An 18,533-nucleotide genomic window follows, 5' to 3' on the forward strand; every position below is an offset into this window, starting at 1 on the left:
CATGTGACATAAGTATACTGACTTGACTTTCTCATTGCAGAGATATGAGGAAAACAGATAAATAAAAATCAAATTATATGTCTACATTTAACTCAAAAGGCTCAAGTGTAAATATTAGGTACATTTATCATTAGTTAAAAGAAATCTAATGAAGGAAAATGGAAACTTGAACTATTAAATATTTGCTTATCATATAATACCTCTCACCTAGTTTTAGGCTCACAAATGCATCAAAATATATTTATGGTGTCTCACAAGATGATAACCTGCTTTAATTACTTCCCATGGTGTGTATTTGAGTGACTTATATTGAAGTAGTATAAGATCAGGTCCTACAAGGGCAAAGGATAGCCCAATGAGTATGCAAAACTTTATTATAACATTTCTCCATATTATTTTCAAAGTATATATTTCATACTCAAATGTTGTCAGTTTAGTAATATGTTTACTGGGCTTTAGTTACTTGATGAAATATGAAAATGCATTTCATTTTGTTTTATGTTAAGAACACACTTTTCACTAAAGAAAAGGAATAACCCCAGCCCAGGCATTAAAAGTCATCTTGGATAATACCACAAAAAAAGAGAAATTAATTCAACCAGAATTTAGCACTGATTAGCCTCTTTGCCTTGACCAAAAACTGAGCTAATTAGGAGGTCACAAATGAAGACACAGATATATAGGCATACATCATCTATGTCTATGGTTTGTTTTTACTCCTCAGGCTAAAAGTTGAATAAAACAGAAAGATAAACTGAGATACTCAAACTTAAGTATCCAGTTGCCAGTTCAAGAGCAACTGGAAAAGCCTCTTTACTCAACACCCCCGAGAGACAGAAATCTTGTTTCCTCTGCAGCAGCCAGACAGAGAACTCACACCAATGGCTGAAGCCTGGACGGCCTTATTTCCTAGGTAGTTCTTAAGAATTTGTCAGGTCATGTGCCAAGGCTCAGCGCCTTCATCTCTGGCAGGAGAACCTCATGAGTGGAGTTTCAGATTTCAGATGAGAAGTCACTGTTTTCAAGCATCAGCACTTTTCCTCTATCTAATGGCTCCCTCCTTTGGCTACACTTCTCTTTAAGAAACATTAGTACATCCAATGACTGTTGGGAAACTGTTATTAAAAATCCTATGGGCCGGTATGTGTCTCTTCATCCCTCCAATGCCTAGGATTTTGAAACCACCTCTGAAAAGGGATGCCAAGATGATACACAAGCATATCTGCATTCTTTGCGAGTCCCCACAAACCCCTTTTTAGTGCACTATTTGTACTCAAGACAATAGTCACAGTTAAGAAAAATAGTGAATAACCATTATCTTTTCCTGGTGGTGGATACTAATTAGTTGATGCATATGAGCTACCACAACTATACATACATTTTTCTTTTTTTAAATTAAAGCACAGTTGACATACAGTATTCTATTAGTTTCAGGTGTACTACCTAGCAATTGGACATTTGCATACATTATGAAATGATTACCATAAGTCTAGTAACTATATGTTCCCCAGACAATGTTATTACAATATTATTGACAATATTCCCTACACTGTATATTATATTCCCATCATTTACTTATCTTTTATCTTAATCCCCTGCACATTTTTACTGCATCATGACCCCCAACAAATACCCATTTGTTCTCTTTATCTTTGAGTCTACATGTTGTTTTTGTTTTTTACGATTCCACATATACGTGAGATCACATTTATGTCTTTCTCTGACTTATTTCACTTAACATAAAGCCCTCTAGATCCATCACTTGCCTTATATATTGAACTATACTATTTTAGTTTTGAACCTCAGAGCTTAAACCCCGGGCATTAAAAAATTTGCTTCTATAGATAATGTAGAGAGGCATACACAGCCATACTACATACTAATTGTCAAAGTACAGTCCTTTCCTAGGTCGAAATACATTATAAATTGTTTCATGTCTATAGTGTTTTGTAGAGGCCATAAGAGATCCAATACTCCAGACCATACTGCCAAATGATATTATTTTAAGTAAAGACTCAAAGAGCAGGGAGACTGGCAAAAGCATAATAGTATTCAGCAATAATGTGTGTATATATAACACATACATATATACATATATAATTATATACATATATACATATGTATATTACATACATATATACACATACATATATACATATATAATTTTAAAAATATATAACTATCCCTCAGTAGAATCATGAATTAACAGAGTAGTAAAATACTTTTAATAAATAAAACCCTTGTCAGAATGAAATAGTTTTGTAAGCTGTAAGAATTTAGTACAATAATAAATGCTGCATTATTAATGGGGTTAGTTATTTCAGAACATTTCACACCATGTAGAGTGGCAACATTTAGTCATTTGTGAGAAAGATCCTGCTACTCACTTCCTGGAATGCATTCATTTGTGTCTGGTTCCTGATCTGCTTTCTGATCTACTCAGAAGAGCAACATTGAGAATAAATACCATTTTAACAGAAAGATTAAACAGACATGAAAGCAAAGCTCAAATGTCAGTTTCACAGCTAAGACTGACTGCAGAATACATCTGACAGGTTTTCAGCCTGCTTCCATCCATGCCCCAATGCAATTCTTCCTTAGCCTCTCTGAGGTCTCCTGTTCAACTAAAAATCCAACATCCAGCATAGATGTTCAGTGTCTTTCCTCTTACTCATTAAGCCACGGCATGGAAAACAAAAGGAGCACTGGGCTAGGAGTGAAGCTGAGGTTCCCATCCTTACCCTCTCACTGACTGACTAGCTACAAAAGCTCAGACAGGTCACCTCCTTTCTCTGAGCTTTTCTTATCTGTAAAATGAAGATAAAAATCACTGCCCCACCTACTTCAATGAAATGGTCATCAACATAAAAGACAAAACCATTACACAAAAGTAAGGAATGACCTTTAAGGAGCTCTGTTGCTTCATTTTATATGAGAAAGCTCAGCTAACATACATTTTTATTATTATAGTGAAAGCAACTTGGTAAACAAAATTCTAGCATGCAAGTATAAATTACATATTTGCATAAATGCTGAGCCATAAAAAATCAGACTCATTTCCATCCTTGCCCCGACGATTACCCTGTTCATTTTATAACTGAACCAAGTGTAATACCTGATCCATAGACAAGCTGCAAGACATTCTGGCTCCTTAGTATTCAGAATCAGTCAATTTCACCCTTGGTCCATACTTGGTTATTGATGTAAGCAGAGGCAAGATACACAGTCTTGTTCTGGGACCCTTTCCTTTGATCTTAAATCTTTACCAGTTAAATCTGGAGAGATCTATATGCTGACTTGAAAATCAAATACAGGAATAGCTTAACCCAGGAACCCATGCCACTTTCCCTGCCTTCACAAGGAGTTCTGCAAGTCAGAGTAGCAAAAATCTGCTCATGCTCATAGAAATATGATTTCCTATTTTTAGAAACCCTTGCTTCCCAAGGGTCTCTGATGAGATCTTCACACCAGTATCACCAGCAGAAACCTTAAGAATACGAACAGTATTAAATGCACCAAGTCAGAACCATTTTATAACAACTTAGGCACCATTCATCACATAGTGACAAGTGACGTTCTTCTATTTATCCTAATAGCTGTGTCCCAGAGACCGCCCAAACCACCCCAGAACCTAACACACACACAGACATGCAAATACATAAAGATATTTACCATCTTCAGCACTACGTACTAATTCTTCTGGCAGATTATCTACTTTGGCTTGATCTGTGCAGGAGAAATTAACAAATGGTTAACACGACTGACCCTTGGCGAGCAAGAACAATGAGACTGTCCCTGGAAGCCCCTGGAGTTGGAAGCAATTAGTCAAGATGCCGTGTGAGGGGTGCAACCAAGATGTCTTCCCCAAAATACTTTCTCTTTAGATTAGCTACTCGAGCCAGTGCCATAGCGGGAGCTCCCATTTCAGCCCCGATGCAGCTTACATCAGCACACTGCTGCACACGGACTCCCAAGGGTTAGAGGGTTAGCTCAGAGCAAGCAATCGGCCGGCAGCAGGAGAAAGCACGGGGCTGCAACAGCCTCTCTATTCTTCTGAAAAGGGTAAGATGCTAGCCATGACTAACACCTTCCCAAACCCACGGTCATTAACAAATATTTCTGGGCGTGCATCATCATTTGTGCATGCCTCTGGGAGCCTTGCTTGGGAAGTCAACTGAAGAGATGTAAGTGGGGACCAGCTGCTAAGTGGAATCTTGGCAGGCTAGTGTGAGAGTGGGTATCGGTATTTGGAAGGGAGCGTGCAGGAATACCCGTCAGCTGATGGTGGTTTTTTTTTAACCCTACACATTCCTGAGTACTTTAAAGCTGCACCATGGCAATAGCCCCATGTTTCTCAGGCTAGGGGTTTGCCAAATTGGACAATTGTCGCTGAAGTTTTTTTTCCCCCCTTCGGGTCCATCACTAACATCAGAAAGGACAATTAGGGCTGAACAACAAAGAACTGGACTAGCCTTCTCTGGAAGCATTCAGGCGGATGTGGGGGGTTGGCCACCTGTTGAGGCTTTAGAGGGAATTCCTGCATTGGAGGGGGAGTTTGGAATGGGTGACCTTCAAGGTCCCTTCTAACCCTGAGATTCCAAGATCTTTGGTGGGGTGAGGGCTGAGTGAGTATTCCAAATTGGGAATACTGCCTTCACAGCCCTGAAAATCTCTGAATTTTAAGAACCGTTTAGTGGCATAGCTTGTTCTTTTTTCTTTTTAAAATCCGAAACTTTTCAGTGTCAACTGCAGATGCATAGAAATATTCCAAACGTGAAAGTGATCAAATGTTAATCATGAGTTTGGCAGTGATTAACTTGCAGTTGATAAATTTCCTCATGACTATCTGTAATCCCAGGAGTACATCTTAGTTTAGAAAGAATAAGAACAAAACCCCCAGAAGTCACAGTCTCTAAATCTGTTTGTCTGGCTCACAAGTCCCTATATATGTTATGCTTTATGTTACTACTCTAGAAATCCTTCACCAATTAAAGCAGTGGGGAAGAGTGGGCCTGGAGTGTCATATGTCAGGCAGTCTTTGAGCTTACATCTCCACTATCCAAAAGAAATGGGTGGAAATAAGGGATAAAAGGGAAAGCAAAGTCCCTGAAGCCAGGGATGAATTCATCTCTATATCATGCAAAAATTTATCAGACAAGAAGCAGTTATATGTAATACAATCACCTCATAAATGCTCTTGATAACAGCCTATTGATTTTGAGTCCTAGCTCTGCTGCATGGTATGAAGCAAATTACTTTACCTCTCTGAACTCTACTTCCCTCATCTGTAAAATGGGGATAACAACTTGTGCCCCCCCAACCCCACCATGTGGTTGCCTATGCCAGTTACATGAGATCATGCACATAAAACGCTTAGCCACGTCTTGGCGCACAGTGCTAAATCAATGTCAGCTATTACCACTGGGACCACAAGATACCACAGTCTTTTAAAACTCAGTGTATTTGAATAAACATTCAAACTGGGATTCTTCAAGAAAACCTAGTGTACTTGTAACCAAACCTCACATGTTATTTTAAAAGCGAAGTTCCAACCACTTTTGGCTTAGCCTGTTTAGCTCTGTTGGGAAAAGCTGTTCTCATCTGTTAACCCCTCCTTTAGGGGTTCAGGGTACAACAGCATGCAGCGAGGCCACAGAAGAGCACATAAGCATTTTTAAGCTTAGATCGGGGCATGGACAGTGGGGCACACTTCATTCTCACTTGATGAATCTGATGAAATATCTTCTAGACTTTTGGAAGGCATTTTCCTAGCAGCACTCCTTTCCAAAATTTTCAAAACAGGACTGGGTTCTTCTTCTGAACCTGTTACAAGACAAAACCGATGAATACTGCACAGTACAAATGAAAAAAGAAAATAATCAAACTCTTAATAAATCAATGGACACTGAAATGATAGGTTGAAAGGAGGTTATGCCATAAGCCTCCATACCTTTATCCATTCTATGAGGCAGTCCACAGAAGAAAATAAAATTTCTTCACTGAAGAATATTAGTGCATGTGAGCCCAGTTGTATCCAACTCTTTGCTGCCCCACGGACTGTAGCCCATCAGGCTCCCCTCTCCATAGGATTTTCCAGTCAAGAATACTAGAGTGGGTTGCTATTTCCGCCTTCAGAGATTTTCCTGACCCAAGGATCAAACCCTCATCTCCTATGTCTCCTGGATTGGCAGGTGGATTCTTTACCACTGAGCCACCAGGGCAGTCATTTAAAGAAATGACTTGTAAGCATAAGAAATATTTGTAAGCGCAAATGATACAGAGACAAGATTAACATAATGACCACATTAACAGCAATGCACTCTCTTAGTCTTCTACACCTCTATTTTAGGCACATGATTTGTTCTATTCTAAAATTTGAATCTTTCCCCCTCACTTCTAGCTTTTGAAGACAGCCACAGAATGGTTTTAGGAGCATTAAAATAATTAGCTGAAAACCATAGAAGGCAGGATTCAGATGTTTTAACATCTGTATATAATTGGGTACACAGATGGGTGAATTCTCCAGATCAACAAATATAGACTCTTTGCGTTTCATGAGCTAGTGAGATTTCCATCAAAACGTTGGGTAATGACCTGAGGTGGTCAACTTTTTATTTTAAAATAGAAAGCATTTTAAGGCGGGGGAGGTTGGTCTCTATTAACTACTAATGCCTTCATTTTATAAAAAATGAAAGGTATTTTAGGACCACAAGGAAAAAAGAGAAAGGGCATAAGTGGAATAAGAACTGTTCTTTAAATGCATCTAATGTTATAGTTTTTTCTCTAGACTGTCTTTAATTTTTCCATTTTGACAGTGAAAACTCCAACGCGGATAAACGTCTGAGTACTGTCACTAATCACTGTTATATTCTTAGTGCCTCCAACAGTGGCCAGCAAGAGGCACTTCAACATTGTTTGCTAAATCCATGAATGATTCCATTAATGAGTCAATCCACTTGGGAACAACTCTAGACAATACTTTCCTGAAGTGCATCCCAGTTCTGCCCAAAGTTAATAAGCATTCTCCAGTAAATGGATTCTAAGATGAATTAGATTTAGGATGCTCTGTGTTCAAATTTTAAAGTCTTCTTACTACGGACCTTCTCGGTGACTTTAATATGCTTTAAAAAATGAATTATGTGCATATGAATCACATATAATTCACAATAAAATATGAACTATCTGCATAATCTCCCAGCATTCCCTCCTCTCTTTATTAAAGGAACATACGAGGTACTGGCTGGTTAACAGCTCAGCCACAAGTCAAACATATTCGGCTGCTCATCAAAATTGGGGTGGCCTTGTTGTCAGGCTCTTCCCTACTCTCACTCCACCCAACTCATTTACTTAAAAAATGATTAGATTGGAATTTAGAAAACTACGCCTCTCAGTGGTAAGGAATCTCCCTGCCAATACCAGAGACGCAAGATACGCGGGTTCGATTCCTGGGTTGGGAAAGACTCCCTGGAGGAGGAAATGGCAACTCACTCCAGTATTCTTGCCTGGAAAATCTCATGGACAGAGGAGCCTGGTAGGCTACAGTCCATGGGGTTGCAAAAGAGTCAGACATGACTGAACACACATACACACCGTGCACCATTTTATACCTACTACTTGGCTTATAATTTTAAAATCTCTGGGCTCTGCCTGGGTAATCATTTATATTGATTATTTATTTTTTAGATAGGTTTTTTGCTGTTCAATCAGTTATGTTGGTATACTTAAACACAGCTATACACATTCCGGAACAGTCTTCAAAGTTAAGTGTAAATTTACAAGCCCTTCACCTCATATAGGCCCATTTACCCTAGTAACTCATGGGGTAGCTTAGTTAAGTCTACTTCGATAAGTTTAAGATGCTGACTTATACTCTTACAGAGACTGGTATTTCACTTTCCTTTTCCCACCAGTCACAAATATTAAAGAGGCTTCAGCTTCATTAACTAGGATGATAGGTGGATTCTCTGGTCAGTTTTCAATAAGAGACCCTATGGCTACTTGCAAACGAACCCAAACCTCACAGATGAGCCACTCAGTGAAGCTCATTTTTTCTTACTGAGACCGAAGGGAGCTGGGAAATGACACATTCTATTAATTTTCTACTGAGGAAGGTGATCAACACTAGTTGTTGCGCAACTTTGGTTAAAATGTTCCAGCCCGGGAGCATCCTTTATTATTTCATCACTCTAATCAGGTAACTTCTAATCCCTATTTGTTCCTGGCTTTCTCTCCTAAAATAGTCAGGTTGCTCCAAAGAGCAAACTGAGACAAGCCCTTTCTTTGGGAGCCTGGCTGAAACCTGTATCCCAAGTCCACTTAGATGAATATGGTAATTGATGAAGATCTTCTCCACTCAGCTAAGGCCAGAGCCAAAGAAATGCACAGGCCAGGCCAGGCCAGGCCCTTAGGTGGGGTCAGGTGAAGTCATCACACTGAGTCATGGCCTAGAAGGGAGGATTCTGCAGGTAATCGGAAACAGGAGGCAGAGAGCAGCACAAAAAGAGAAAACGAAAAAACAAACCCCACAACAGTTCACAGTATCTGAGGGCAAGTTCCAGCCCTGCACTTTGTTTCGGTATTCAGCCACCACCGTGGAAACGTATTGCTCCTAAGAGGGTAATCTATGCCCACTTGCGGCACTTTCTTGCCACAAATCTTACTGGAGCCTGCTGCGTGGACTGCCAATTAGGAAATTCTAATTCTTTCCAAGAGGAAAGCTCACTTGGATGTCTCAGAGGTACTCTCTAAACCCCAAAAGTTCTTTAAAACACATCTTTGGAATCTGAAAATTCTATCATTCATCAGTGAGAATAAAATTAGATTCTGAAACACTGCCTGATGGGTAACACTATCTCTATGCAACTCATTTGATTAAAGAATATAACAGGAAATGTAGCTTTTTATTAAGAAAATCTGGGGAGAGCTGAAGTACAAAGACGAATTTAGCACCATTTGGGATTATCAAATTAATCCCAGTTTTTAAAACTATATCATCCTTTCTGTCAGCATTACATAAATCAACTCATTAACCAATCGGTGAAAAACTTCAAAATGCTCACTGGAGGTGTTTCTCCAGTTTTCTGCATTAGAACCAATGTTTCCATCTGAAAAATCAGAGTCAGAGAAACCTTTTTCTTCCTTTTTTTCTAGTCTCTTAAACAGTGATGCCAGAATCAATTCAACTTGACTTGTTTTTGCAGAGTTTTGTTTGTCAGGAGAGGAATGGGTTGCCTATTCCTGGGCACGTTAATTGCTTCAGGAGCCTCTTTGAAACCAGGCTCCTGAAAAGCCATTTCTCGAACCACTGCAACCTCACTTTCACTATCCCTCTCCTCTGGGGGGTTTATAGTTCCAGTGGTCCCTACTTCATCGTCCATGGAAAGTTATGAGGTTCCAGGGATCTCAACCCCACTTTCAGAACCACAGAGATCTGATAAGCCAGTCACAGCTTTGTCTCTTCCCAACACTCTATCACATTGGTTGATTTGAGATTTGAAAACATTACTCTTACGTTTGATTTCCAAAGCCTCTGAGGCTGACCAGTAAAAAGGAGGCACTTTCCCCCAAAACCTGGCCTGCTTTGACTCTAATGGCTCCTTCTCAGGACTTTCTTCCTTCACTGACACTTGGGGCTGATAAGAAGGACTGTTAGATGTTTCTTTAAGGAGTCTCTCCAAACCAATATCAAAAGCACTCTCAGTAGTTGATGGAGCCTCAGACTTTTCCACTGTCTCTTTTATTTCCTTAGGGTGGAATTCAGAAACAGCTTGCCTGGGCACCTCAGTAATACCTATTAACTCTGACGAATAAAGACCCCTTGTATCACTGTCATATTTTGTGCAAGGGGTTTCAGTTGTTTCCTTCAGTAGTTCTTCTAAGGCAACACTGAATTCAAGGAGCTCTGATTTAGGCTGAATAATCGTTTCCCTCACAATTTATGTCACTTCCTGAGGTAACTCTTTGCCAAACTGAGCAACAGTAGAAGCAAATGAGCTAAGGGTTTGGTCTGATGGAGACGCCTGGGCAGCTAAATAAGATCCCATTTTATGAGTTTCATCAGAAACTCCATTGGAGGAATAAAAATCCTTTCTGTCTGAAGGTATGCTGCCCATTGTTGTCTGTGGTGGGATAACTCCCAGAGAATTTGGGGCACTACTTCCTACCTGTACACCTTCAGGAAATTCTATTTTTACTTCTCCAGAAACTACTTCCAGCCCAGCTGGATAACTCAACCAAGCTTCTCTAAGTAGCTTTTGTAATATAGCTTTTACATCATTCAGTACAGATCTGGGTGGAAGAATAACTTTTTCTATAGTCTCTGAAACTTCCCTTTGAGAAAGCAGTGTCTTATCCTGAGAAGAAGGATGGGCATCCCTGGGAGAAGGGACCACATCCCCGGAAGAACCCTTTCTGTGGCGACAGGAAGGTTGATCCAGGGGATAAGAGGCTTTTGCAGCTGTCTGGAACAAGTTCTCTGGGTTCAGCTGGCACTCACCACTTTGAGCTTCCTGGGAGAGAATGCTATTTTCCCAAGTTTCTGTCCCCTCTGGAAAAGAAGCCATTTTCTCTCTCTCATCGGCTGACGTGTTCTGACTCTGCTCTATCCTGTTTTCATCAGCGCTACTCTCCTCAGACTCTGAGGTGATCCCAGGGGTGGTGGGTTCACATTTGGTTTGCAAGGGAGAAGGTGGGCTTCCGGTTGCTTCCTTCAGGAGTTTGTCCAGACTAGCAGTCGAAGAGTTCAAATAGGCCTTTGGAGGAGCTACTGTTTTGTCTCTATGCTCATTACTGATCTCCTTAGGCCTTTTGGCTTCTTCCTCAGGATCAGCAAAATCTGTCTTCTGAGGCCATGTCCTATTTTCAGAAACATCTGGTTCAAACACTTGTTTTTCATGAACTTTTCCACCAGAAGGCTGGAGGACTGGTGATGAGGCTTCGGAAAGCAGCTTCTGTAAGCTGTCACTAAGCGTGTCTTTGTAGTCTTTAGATGAAACACTTGTTTTCACTATGGATTCTTGAATCTCTTCAAGCTCTTGATCAGAGTCATCATTTTCTTCCTTGAACACCGTGGTAACAAAGCATTCAGTATTTTTCCCCACGTTTTCCTTTGATGACTCATATCTTGGCAACTGATGAGTGGACTTTCTGGGTGGTCTCCATGGAAATGTGGTGTCATCTGGCAACACCTGGAGTGTGCCCTTTGAATTTAATTTCTCTATTTCCTCTCTTGCCGGAATTTCTTTCTGGCTTAGAAGCATGTCTCTCTCATGGGTACTGTTTCCTGATGATGTCACGTCACTGAATTCTTTGTGCTTCTGACTATTAAAAAGCACAGAATTTTTTTGGCTTGTTGTGGTAGTATTCTTCTCAATATTATCTTGACGGTTTGGATTGGCGCCTAAGTCCCAAAACCTTCTCAAATTCTCAAATTGAGAGTGATTATAGACTTGTTCTGAATTGGGTTCATTCATTCTTTCTTGTAAGGACATAACTTTAAAGTTGGGATTCCATTCACCAATTAGAGATCTGTCTTTCTCCAAAGAGGTATGCATTTCAATCCCGACATTTGAAGGATGATGCAATGTTGGGAAAGTAATGTCCTTTTCAGAATGCAAACTGTCTGTCACTGGTAATCTTTTTACAGGCTCAGTTGTCTTATTCTGAAAGAGAGACACTGTGCCTGACTGGTCAGCTGAAGGATCATTTTTGGATGGACCTGATATTTGGGGCCTGGTCTCTTTAGGTTTCTTAGAGGAATAAAAACTGGAGACATGGGCTGCCTGGCCATCGTTATCCAGGATTACTTGTTGGGCAGTGACTTGAGTATTACATTTACCACGGCCCATAGGTAAACTGTCCATGGATGTCACAGGCTGACATGCTTTAGCAGAAGGTCGTTGCTGACTGAATGGAGATGGGGGTTCTTCATGAACGGCAGCTTTTGTACTTTCCCAAAAGGATATTCTGTCACTCACTCTTTTGTATTTCTCTCTTTGTACCCGGTTCTGGGGAACCTCACCAGCTTCTGGTAACTGGACCTCAAGCTTCTTCCAAGGAGATACGCCGTTGGCAGCCCCAGGTGGCAACTCAATATTCTCTGGTTCTAAAGAAGATTTTAGGATGGAAGTATCTCTTCTGTTGCTCTCATTCTCTGCCTTTACGTGGGCTTTCAAACTCGGCTCTTGGATAATTGTGGAAGAGTCAAAATTTACTTCTGACTTTCTTGTATTTTTTTCATAAACATGAAGCTTGGGTTCTTCTTCACCTAAGCTGCCAGCATCCTTAATATTGCATAGAACTTGGTCTTCTGCATGGGATCCTTTGTGAACACTGTAGGAACAATTATTGGCTGGAAGAAGTACCCCAACTGCTTTCCCTATGTTTTTTGAACCTTGGCTATAGTCTTTAGTTTTACTCTCTTGATTTGGACTGTAGATTTCAAGTGGTTGCAACATGCCCAGACTTTCCTTGCCTTGTGGGGACAAATTAATAGATCTGGGTTTGATGTGCACATTGTTATCTTGGCAATTTCCAGAAGGCAGCATATGTTCCTCTACCTGGAATTTTGAATCAGGTCCCACAGGTGTCAATTCAACTTTGGTGGGTAGTAGAGCAATCAAACCATTTCCTTCTTGACTGGTGTCATCTGTCACCAAGGCAACAGCAATCTGTGTCTGGGAGTCTGGTTTCTCTTTGGGCTCTATTTCTTGGGGATATTGCAGAGATGCCACACTGTCATCTGAATGAGAGCTTCGGTTAAACCAGTCTAGGACTTTAGATATGGAATCATCAGTTGTCTTCTTTATCTCAGTGGCATATGGACCAGAACGTGAGGATGTCTTAGCGTTTAGGGCCTGGAGTAGAGGGGGCTTACCTTGCTGATGGGCTCTAGAACTGCATTCTGGCACCTGAGATGACTCGGGCTCAGTGCAAGACAGTTCATCTGCAACACAGAAATGCTTTTCTAAATAAGAAAAGAGAACGCTTAAAGAATTGTCATTCAATCACATTATCTTCTAAAAAGGCACTCTGTATTTACATTTGCTCCACCATTAGTTGTTTACATCAGCATTTATCAGGAGTTATAATATAAACTATCCTAATTAAGATAGTCTACCAAAGATGCCCTATAATAGTAAAGGAAGGTAAATACAGGCCCCTGAAATTATGAGGGGAATTTCTTAGAAGTGCTGTTTCATTCCAAAAATTCAAGTAGATTTTATATTCTGACCCATGCTACATTTTACATACAAATTTTTCTCAAAGCTTTGCATAAAACAGACACTCCAGGAAGATACCTCTCGTTGATTATCTACTGGCCCACTCATAAGCCCTAGAGAGGGCTTATACTCAAGTTTGAGAAACACGGGCCTTCCCTGGCATTCCAGTGGATAAGACTCCAAGTTTCTAATGCAAGGCATGTGGGTTTGATCCCTGGTTAAAGAACTAAGATCCCATATCCTATGCAATGTGGCCAAAACCAAAACCAAATAGAACAAAAATAATTTTGAGTAACAAAGACTTACGCGATTTCAGGAGTTAGGAAAACAACGTTCAAGGAAGATTAAACAAGGAGTTCCTTCCAAACCATCAGAATGGCACAATGAAGATATTTGCATCCTGGGGCCTTAATCCTGATACACTGAGCCAGAATCTCTGAAGATGGGGCCCAGGAATCTTTCCTACTGGCTATCTGAGTGATGGTTTTGTGTACTGCAGTTTCAGACCTTGATCTCAAGGGCTCTTCCGTGATCCCCTACTTCCCTTCTATAAATTGCAACTTTGGAGGAAGTTTCTGTGAGACAAAGTAAAATGAGGACTAACAGAGAATGTGAATTCTCCCTGCCGCCTGATGTTTGCTACCCAATGGCTAGGAGGCTAGAGAAGGGCGCTGAAGGTCTTTCTAAGCTATCGAGAAAGCAGGCTGAGACCCTTCTGAGCCTTAGGCACAGGCACGTGAGGGAACTCAGGCATTTTTTCCCTTTAGCTAACATGTGGGCGTTTCAGCATTTCTCGCTTTTCCTTATAAATGCTAAGCTACATACATATTCTTGAAAATTATGTGAGCTAAATTTTTATGAAGTTGGCTACATTTCAAGCACACCAGAGGAGATGTCAGTTAATAAAATTTTCTCTTTAATTTTAATTTTCAACTCTGGCTAAATATAAAACAACAAAGGCTTATATAATAACTGGCACACAGTGGATACTAGTTTCCTTTCGTAACTACACATGACACTATTAAAAATATGTCAGTGATGGTGAAGTTCCTTTGAGAGATCTTTAAGAGTTCTCTGTTAGGCTGTTTAATGGAAGACTAACGAGGAGAAAAATTCCTGTAATACATTGTTAGTGAAAAAAGAAGTCTGGACAGTGTAAACATAATTCAAATGATATCCACGCCTGAAAATTATTGAAAAGCCCTACAACGAAACATTAGCAATAGCTGATATCACAGATGATCATTGTTTTATTTTGTGTATATTTCTTTTCAAATGTTTTCACACTTTTCAAATAAAAGTGTATTATCTTAAAATCAAGAACAGTTATTTAAAAAAACGTGATGCCAGGGCATGTTTTTGTTTCCTTTGAAGAATTCTTTTGTTTTCTTCTGGTATAAGAATGAGTGTGTATTTGAAAAGCAGAAATAGAGACAGAGACGCACAGACCCAATGGATGGCCACCAAGGGGAAAGGAGGGGTCGGATGAAGAGGGACCTTGGGGCTGATGCACACGCACTACTACGTGTGAAGCAGACAACTAATGAGGACGGACTGTGTAGCACAGGGAACTCTGCTAAGTCACTTCAGTCGTGTCCGACTCTGTGTGACCCCATAGACGGAAGCCCACCAGGCTCCCCTGTCCCTGGGATTCTCCAGGCAAGAACACTGGAGTGGGTTGCCATTTCCTTCTCCACAGGGAACTCTACTCTAACCCAAATAGGAAGGAGATCCCGAAAGGAGGGGCTGTATGTATACATATAGCTGACTCACTGTGCTGTACAGTAGAAACTAACAAAACATTGTAAAGTAACTATACGCCAATAATTTTTTTTTTTTAAATGAGTGTGATAGTGATTGTTCTAAAGCTCAGAGCTAAAGTTAAACTCTCACAATTTGCACAATTAGAGCTTTCCATTTTTCGGTTCTGATTTTCTTTTCATGCTCCATTATTTACTTGTATATATTTTTGTGGTAAGCAGGGAGAAAACAGGGCATTAGTGAATAAGCAGAACTTTGTTTATAAGCTTCAAGGACCAGAAGGCCTGTCTGTCAGTCAAAATGGGTTTACTGATGATGCCTTCTTCCCAGATTTCATAGTGAGTTAGATTTAAAAATCAGAAAGCATAAATAAACAGCTAACAGAAAATTGTAAAGGTAGTCTATGAGAAAGCAGGCGCACTTTGAAAAACAGGAAAGGTTTACCGATTTTTTTCTATGGATTATACCAAAAGAAAATATGATCAAAGAATTTTTGCATCTTTTAGATAAACATTTAAGTAAGCATCATCTAATTATTTGTTAGTGTTTACTCAAACTTTAGAAGTTTCCTTAAAATGAGTTCCTTTATATCTTTGAAGAAGCAGCTGCTAATTTTAACATTAAAAAATATATATTCTGCCTTTTTCAAATTATTTAAAATATCCAGGGAGAGGGGTGAGGGAGACACTTAGTCTTTAAGAAGTGGATTGATCTGAATAAGTGTGAAAGAGTAGGACTGAGAAAAAGTGACTCAGGGTCAACAAAACAATGACTAATAGGGGATGTGAAGAAAAATGATTTAGAAACTTGACTGCACTACTATAGATTTTCCTGACTACAGAAATTATCACAAGGTTTGATTAAAACTTAATGAAGATGAGAGAAAGTACATAAAATTGTTTTTCCCACTGCTTCTGTTTTAAAACACAAGAACTATGAAGTAATCATATGGGTATCAGAAAGCAGCTTGAGGCATCCTCTGAGAGCTCTCAGATCTTCAAGAAAGGGCTAAATCAATGAGCTAGCAGGAAAAATCAGTACTCTCACTGCCTCTCAACTCGCGCCAACTGAAGGAGAAACTTTCCTTCAGAGCATTTAAAGTCTAGGAACAAATGGATGAAGGCCCTGGGCAAGACATGATATCAATACGAAGCTTTTTCCTAGTAAGAATTTAAAGTCTAGTTTCCCATCCTTTGAGGCTAAGAAACTGAAGGTTCCCCTGAAATTAAAGAGAAACCAAAGTTTTATTAAATGGGAATCAATAAATTTGCATTAGGTGAATAATAATATATTTACTCTTTAGCATATGTTTAATTTTCACTCTGTATACAAACTTTGATTTAACTAAAAAAATACTATAATTTGTTTGACTAAATAATTGACACACTTACATTTGCTTAGGATGAAGTGTAATATGTGCCAGAAAGTGTGCTATTCTGAATCTTTTAGTTATTGGTGATTGAGGACAACCTGCAAACCCATTAAGAGGCATAAACATTCCTGAGTGGCTGGAATACCTAGAAGGCAAAATGGGCTTCTACCAGGCTGCCTGGCTGTCCTGGCCATCCCAAGCCCGCTGGGTCAGTTTTTATAGCCTAGTACTGATGAATCTCTTACCAGCAGGGTTTTTGGACAATTCTGATGAGCTAGTTTTGTGTTCATTGATGGTGTGTGAATTCTCAGTGGACCGTGCTCTCATAGTTAAAACTTCTTTGGAAGAACAGTGCTCATTAATTGGAAAGGAACCAGAAATCTTTGGCTGACTTGTTTCATTTTTTGATGGACTTGGGCTTGAGGCTGATGACTGAAAAGGCAAACCATTTGTGTACTGGGAAGGCTGAGGGTCATTCCAAACCTCATCTGTGAGCCCTGCATCTTCTGTTCCATTCTTCAACCTATCAAACTCTAAAACACTAAATTCTCCCACTTCCCGGCCGTGGACCAACCCTGGACTCTGTGGCAGTTCATCCTTCACAGCAGAGAATCTCACATGCTTTAATGGCTCCAGTGAGTTTGAGGGGGAGTCGTCTTCTAAAGAATGCTCCTTCTCAGAAATTCTCTCATGGATGGTTAGGCCCGGGGACACAATTTTGCCCTTGGGTTCAAAGTTCTGATGAAAACGCACAGTTTCTGAGTCTGTGCTACTGGAACTGGAATTGCGTTTCAGGATCCCTCTGGGAGCCCATCTTGAGTTCAGGGAGTCTGTCCTTTGTCTAGGAAAAGGCTGGTTATCATCTTGCTTTAAGTCCTGGGACTTGTAGATCATCTTCCTGGCTTTGGGGACTGGAGCCTTGACTGGGGACCCATTCTCAGGACCTGGAAGAGTCTGCTTTGGTTTCTCTAACTTTTGGCTTGAAATATCCAGGATAGATGACTCTTCTTTGGACTCTGACAACTCCCCTGAGAAGTAAAACATATCAGATGATATACCAAATGGAGAGTAATGCATTAATTTAAAACACCTATCATAAATTTAATCTACATTTAGCAAAAAATTCTAAAACATTAAAAGACAATAAAGCATGAAGGTTAAGTACAGACCTAATTAAAAACTCTAAAAAAAATTCATGCATGAACTTCACTGAATTTAAGATGGCTATGCTTTATATTCACACTTTGTGGTATTTTATACTCAATAGAAAAAAAACTTTTTTAAGAAATCTACACATATACACAATGGAGTATTTTTCAGCCATCAAAAAGAATGCATTTGAGTCAGTTCTAATGAGGTGGATGAAATTGGAGCCTATTATACAGAGTGAAGTCAGCCTGAAAGAAAAACATCAATACAGTATACTAACGCATATATATGGAATTTAGACAGATGGTAACCTTAACCCTGTATACTAGACAGCAAAAGAGACATAGGTGTATAGAACAGTCTTTAGGACTCTGTGGGAGAGGGTGAAAGCGGGATGATTTGGGAGAATGGCATTGTAGCATGTATATTATCATATGTGAAATGAATCACCAGTCCAGGTTCGACGCATGGTACAGGATGCTTGGGGCTGGTACACAGGACTGACCTGGAGGGAGGATATGGGGAAGAGGGAGGTGGGAGGTGGGGTTCAAGAGGGGGAACACATGTACACCCGGGGCGGATTCGTGTCAATGTATGGCAAAACCAACCAATATATTAATGTAAAGTAATTTGCCTCCAATAAAAAAAAAAGAAATTTCAAAAACTCCTTGAGGACAGTAAAGAAAAATTACAAAAGTCACTTGAAAAAATTCATGTATGGAAACCAGAAAAATGAGCTCAGTTTTCTAAAATGAAAATTTCATCACCTAAAATAAAAATTAATTTTGACAAAAAGGTAAAAAAACAAACAAACAGGTAACATGTTCCAGTGACTTCTTTTCTATAAAATATTTTATGCTATATAAAGTGTATCCAATGGAGAGGACAAAATACACTAATATTAAAACAGTGTAATTGAAACTTCTAATTGTAGTGTTTAATTGTTAATTTTTTGTGGTCAATAGTCCATGGGGATCACAGAGTTGGACACAATTCAGCAACCGAACAATAACAATTACAAATTAATTTTC

At 39.7% G+C, this 18,533-nt stretch overlaps 1 protein-coding gene across 11 annotated transcripts in view; it reads right to left on the minus strand.

Annotated features, from left to right (window-relative positions):
* Window positions 1-18,533, minus strand: part of SYTL2 (synaptotagmin like 2) — a 127,339-nt gene that overhangs the window by 17,637 nt on the left and 91,169 nt on the right. For 5 of the 11 annotated variants that reach the window (XM_088832446.1, XM_088832445.1, XM_055416137.2 and 2 more), the window contains 5 exons: window positions 16,599-17,381; window positions 10,496-12,943; window positions 5,722-5,823; window positions 3,673-3,726; window positions 2,388-2,435 (listed from right to left, as the gene is read on the minus strand). In XM_088832446.1, coding sequence (XP_088688572.1) covers window positions 2,388-2,435; window positions 3,673-3,726; window positions 5,722-5,823; window positions 10,496-12,943; window positions 16,599-17,381 — 3,435 coding nt within the window. Of the gene's footprint in view, window positions 1-2,387; window positions 2,436-3,672; window positions 3,727-5,721; window positions 5,824-10,495; window positions 12,944-16,598; window positions 17,382-18,533 lie in introns of those variants that run through there. The other 6 variants (XM_055416146.2, XM_055416141.2, XM_055416140.2 and 3 more) reach the window with 4 other exon arrangements.

This window comes from Moschus berezovskii, chromosome 25 (assembly GCF_049115385.1).
Source record: "Moschus berezovskii isolate FMDL1 chromosome 25, NW_MosBer_1.0, whole genome shotgun sequence".
Taxonomy (NCBI): Eukaryota; Metazoa; Chordata; class Mammalia; order Artiodactyla; family Moschidae; genus Moschus; species Moschus berezovskii.